Source organism: Drosophila navojoa, chromosome 4, assembly GCF_054131105.1.
Source record: "Drosophila navojoa isolate 15081-1374.11 chromosome 4, UAZ_NAV_1.0, whole genome shotgun sequence".
In the NCBI taxonomy this organism is placed as follows: domain Eukaryota; kingdom Metazoa; phylum Arthropoda; class Insecta; order Diptera; family Drosophilidae; genus Drosophila; species Drosophila navojoa.
Window position 1 is genome coordinate 25,415,700 of NC_142892.1, and position 5,517 is coordinate 25,421,216.

The 5,517-nt window shown below is 35.5% G+C and overlaps 1 protein-coding gene and 2 long non-coding RNA genes across 7 annotated transcripts in view; 2 read left to right on the forward strand and 1 right to left on the reverse strand.

Annotated features, from left to right (window-relative positions):
• The window catches only part of LOC108657969 (uncharacterized), a 28,820-nt gene extending 28,129 nt beyond the window's left edge, over positions 1–691 (reverse strand). Inside the window, exon 1 of one of the 5 annotated variants that reach the window (XM_089260492.1) lies at positions 338–688. In XM_089260492.1, coding sequence (XP_089116618.1) covers positions 338–620 — 283 coding nt within the window. In that variant the 5' untranslated portion in view covers positions 621–688. Of the gene's footprint in view, positions 1–337 lie in introns of all 5 variants that reach the window. The other 4 variants (XM_089260491.1, XM_089260490.1, XM_089260489.1 and 1 more) reach the window with 4 other exon arrangements.
• The window catches only part of LOC149091553 (uncharacterized), a 193,199-nt gene that overhangs the window by 24,188 nt on the left and 163,494 nt on the right, over positions 1–5,517 (forward strand). The gene's annotated exons all lie outside the window — the stretch shown is intronic.
• Positions 1–5,517, forward strand: part of LOC149091554 (uncharacterized) — a 105,556-nt gene that overhangs the window by 1,780 nt on the left and 98,259 nt on the right. The window lies entirely within an intron of this gene.

Consider the following 5,517-nt stretch of genomic DNA (forward strand, 5'->3'; position numbering starts at 1 on the left):
ACACCTGAACATTATGATCACATTATTATCAGTTTAATAGAGATTGTCTCACAACAAGAGAAATTAATTAAGTCCTCATAATATTGCCCACACTGCAGCAGAGCGCGTGCTTATGAGTGCGTTTGAATGCATGTGTTTGTTTATGTGTGTATAAAAGATGTTCAGGGTTCAGAGTATCTCCTAGTCGAGCAGTCTCGACTACAGCTTTCTTACATGTGTATGTTGATATGATAAAATTACATTTTTGTAAAGAAATATACTACCTCGCGAAAAATAGACGTTTTTTTTCAACGGGTGGCTAATTTGAAATTAATTTAATCTAACTATATGCACTTACTTTTAGCTTCAAGGCTGTCCTCAAGAGCACCCATAGTTTTAGCAGTTTTTCTTTTACTTTGACTACGATGGTAAAGAGTCATATAATCATCATTAGAAAGTTGTAGAGCTTTATCATAATAGTGCATAGCAATGTTCTCTCTCCGTCGTCGAGAATAATATTTTCCCCAATCCTTGTAAATTTGCTGCTCAATTTCAGGAGTCCAATCTATTTTTTCCCATATTGGAATTTCCGCCTCCACTCCTTGGGCTTGCGGTACTGAAATTGGCAAAATTGACAGCATGATCTTTTTTTTTTATAAAATCGTTGAATTTTTTTTTCGTTTTTATTTATTTATCTATTTTTTATTTTTATTTTTTTTTTTTTTTCAACGTTTATGAACTACTTAACGTACAGAATAAATCCAGTTTTACATTAAACAGGAAATTTCGTTCAATGACATAAATTTAAATGGTCTGTCGATTTAAAAACTATCTTAGTAAAACGAGTAAGAGGGCTTTAGTGGAGACTGCTCGACTATGAGATACCCTAAATCATCCAAACTGATACTTTTATCATCTGCATTTCATTTATGGACACACTCCCAATTTATTATTGAAAAACGTTTGTTACAAATTGAGGGCGAAAGGGGTGTGGTATTTCAAATCTGTGAATTACAAAATCTTCGTATTCATCAAATGCAAATACACAGTAAATCTGAAGTATCCTGGACTGTGAACATGCCAGCGGAAGAAAACAAAATCGAGCTTTATGGCAATGAATATTTATTTAAAACAAGAGAAAGCACCTGACTTTGCGATTCTTTTTACATAAACTTGTTCTGCCTACATATTTTCTGAGATCTTATCGTTCATACGGATGTACAGACGGACAGGGCTATATAAACTCAGCTCGTCGACCTGATCTAAAATATATATATTTAATGGTATCTACGATGATTCCTTCTGCCTGTTCCATATTAGGAAACGATTTACAATAGCTAAAGATTTTGAATTAATAAACAGTGCCAGATATAAACAATTATGAAGGCTCTGGTCAAGACTGCTCGACTAGGAGATACCTTAACCCTCCAAGCTGATATTTTAATCATTCGGCACTTCTCTTATGCTCACGTGCATACACATGCATCTACACGTACGTATAAGCACGCGAGTTACGTACAAACCCACTCCACTTCCAGAACAGAATGCAAACTCAATCATTCAACTAAATTCAATAAGTCAGCAGGTACAAGAGTTATTGAACTCTATAAATGTTAAATAAATTATGTGGCGACAGAGTTTATCAACCTCTCTATTCTGAAAGTTACGCATTCAGCTAAATTAATTAAGTCAGCAGATACAAGAGTTATTGAACTCTATAAATGTTAAAGTAAACTATGTTTATTAATCTCTTTATTTTGCACACTAAGTATCCGGCGTCGCTACCAAAAATGCAATGCCCCAAATTCATGTAATGCCGACACAACATATATTGTAAGACACATTTAAGTAGACTAAGCACTTTATGAAACCTTTATATTGAATACATTTCGAATAAAGGGTTGAGTTGATTCTGACCACAAAAGAATACATGTCGTGTCCGTGAAGTTATTATTTTTTTGGCAAACTACATTGCAGTTTACTTAATTCGCGCACTGCTAACTGCGCAGAAAGCAGCGACTGTGCTTGGGCTGCACTGCAGTCAGGGCAATATTCTGCGAATCGATTTGTTGAATACTTTCTTCTTTAGACGGACAATCCTTATTATGAAACGGTCAGTACGTATTAAAATTGTTCAAATGTGTGTACATCCAAAGCACAAGTCTCTAGTACTTAAATCGGGTCTTCCAAATTGGGAGTGAAGCGGGCGTGGTATCCAAAATCTGTTAGAAAATGTTTGTATTCATATATCATCGTAAAAAAGTTATCGAGTGCTGCTCGTCTTTGGTTATTAAGAACTACATTGTGAGATATTTGTAGCCAACAGTTGCGCAGATAGTACTGACAAGGCAAAGGGTAAGTGCTCTGATCGTAACAGTCGGCGGCGGTAATCTGATCCCTTGCATGTGTCGCAAGAGCAGTGTTAACGTTCATGACGAGTCGGCTTGATGGCTGCAGTAGCGTAGTTTATGCTGTGTCAGTTCCGCTGAGCTCTTATGTGTAGCTTTAATTTGACCATTTCGATAAAGAGCCAATTATATTAGGGCTCTGATTATAAGTTCATACAACGAAAGCGTCACAATAAAGCTTAACTCTGGCACAAGCCTAAAGAATTTAATTTGATTTATAATACTGCTTTAGCTTTAGAGAAAAATAAAATCAGTGAAAACAAAATAGTTGATGACTTTTTGGCAATATTGATGTCTTCCTCAATACAATGTTAAAATACTTCAAGTGTACAAAATCAACAGTGCGTGACATGATATTATAGATGGCATTGCTATATTAATTTACCTTTGAAGCTCGTACTTCATACAAATGCTGTACTACTATAGCATACAATATAATTCAATAACTACTTATTTTTATACTCATTCACGAAAAAGAGACGAGTGTATTTGTTTTGTGCAATGTCCGTCTTGTTGTACGTCCGTCTGTCCGTATGAACGCAATCTATTTCGGCGCTGCTGAAAATAGAGATTTGAAATTTGGAACATACTCGTGTATATCTCCGATTTATAAAATGTTAAAATATCAAATCGGAAAATGCATTTCCCGAGCTAGAGCTGAAATTTGGAATGTAGATCCTCATCGACCACCCAAGATCACGTGCTATGGCGGATATATCTACGCCCATTAAAAAACTGTATCTCCTAGAGTTAAGCTAGAACGTTGAAATTATATGTCTACGGCAAATCAGACCTGAAGACATAGTGATTTTTTCAAATTCTGCTATATTTTAGGCACTATTGATGCTAGAGACCTGAAATTTGGTATATATATGCAGGTTGACCTCCCAAGTCCAACAAGCTATGATGGATTTATCTCAGCCCAATGAAGGCGTGGCAAACTAGAAGCTTCAAATATGGGTAGTTAAGTTAGTAGTAACTTCCCCTATCGATTCCCCGAATAATATTGTTGCGCCTTTTTAGGGGCGTGGCATATCACAAAATACCCTGTAGGTTTTTAATTTTTTGAGCGTAAGAATCCAATTTTTGCAGCTAGGTTACGGATAGCTTGTTCCATGAGCCAAAAATTAAGTGTCTACGCCCAGTAGGGGCGTGGCAAATCGAGAAAAACTCAGCTAAACTTGGCTACTAAATTGCTGACTGCAACGTTCTTACCTGTTTGAGCACAAGGTACTGCTTAGCGGCTCAAGTTAGATGCCAGTATATCTAACTGTGAATGATTTTTATACCCTGAACCCATTGAAAATGGGAAATCAGGGTATAATGTTTTTGTGTAAAAGTATGTAACAGGCAGAAGCAATCATCGCAGACCCCACAAAGTATATATATTCTTGATCAGCACGATGAGCTGAGTCGATATAGCCCTGTCCGTCCGTCCGTCCATCCGTCCGTATGAACGCCGAGATCTCAGAAGATATAAAAGCTAGAGAGCTGAAATTTTGTGTGCATACTCGTGTATACCATACGCAGTACGAGTTTGCTTTATTTTTTCGATAACTCATCCGATAACTTTTTTATCGAGAATAATCGAAAAATTGATTTTATTTTTTGAGCCTCATCGGAGTACTATTAGATGTAGAGACTTCAGATTTACTGTGTATATATATATATGATGAATACAAACATTTTGTAATCAACAGATTTTTGATACGTATTTCAAGTACTAGAGACTTGTGCTTTGGAATGTACACACCATTTGACCATATAATTACGCCCTGAAAGTTTCATTAAGATCGTATGTTTACAAAAGAAGTTATTCACCAAGTAAATTCTCATACTATTGCCCACACTGCAGCGCAGCCCAAGCGCAGTCGCTGCTTACTGCGCAGTTAGCAGAGCGCGGGCGCGTGAGGGTGGATGCATGTTTATGTATGTGTGCGTGCACAAAAGTAGTGCAGAATGATGAGAATATCAGCTTGGAGGGTTCAGGGTATCTCCTAGTCGAGCAGTCTCGACTAGAGTCTTCTTACTTGTTTTTTTTTTAATTTGCCAAATACTCGACAGAATATGTAGATCACATGTTTCATTAAATTCCGTTATTATTAAAATAACAACATTTTTGGCCAATTAACAAACGCACGTGCAGCAGCTACACCAGTTACACCTATAAGTGTGCACACATACAGTCGAACTTATTCAAGCACATTCTTAGAATTAGAATTACAATTGCAGTTAGGTTAGTTTAGTTTTGCTAGATGGCGCTGCAGCAGGGAATCTATTTCAGTTTTCATCGAAATTTCAAAAAGTGACGTGGCGTTGTGTCGGGTTCCACTCCAGAGCGCGAAATTCATGTTTACTTTTATTTATTTAAGAAAAATTAATATTATATTTAATTAAATGAGTTTTTATATTTTTAAATTAACCGAAATATACATTTACCATATTAAATGAGGGTTTTTTCGTTCAGGGTAGCAGGGTAGTCGAGCACTCGCGAATAGAGTTTTCTTACTTATAATATCAAATTACTATTTATAGCTGACCTTGCTCTGAATTTTGAATTCTGCTACGCACATCTGTGTATACGTTATCATTTTCATATCAATATACAAAATATCAACAGTAATCGCTTGATTAAACACATTGATTTTCAATCATATAAAAGATGTTCGTTCAAAATTGTTTGCAGTTAGTCTCTCGATCGATAATATTCAAGCAAAAATAAACGCTGACCAATTCCCCAGTCATAAAGGGTTGAAGGCGTGTGCCCTCATTATAGTTGGGATTTTTTAGGTCAGCAGTTATTGATAAATACTATCATGAGTCTCCTACTGGCCTACTAAGTCTCAATATAATGGGAGTAAAAACCTCAGTTTAAGTCAAGTGGATATTAATTTAATTTTAAAATAAATAAAATCTCTTTTATTGTAATTTAAGCATCTATCAAATAGTATGTTAAAATAAAATTGTGGAGTTGAAAAAATGTTTTTATTCTTTTATTAAAGTAAAAGTTTTTTATATTGTGACGTAGTCTTCCAAAATATTCCCAGTGACCTAATTATCGGCAATAATAGAAAAATGGTTGTAACAAGTACATAGAATAAATAAGTCGATAGATGAGCAAAAATAAAAA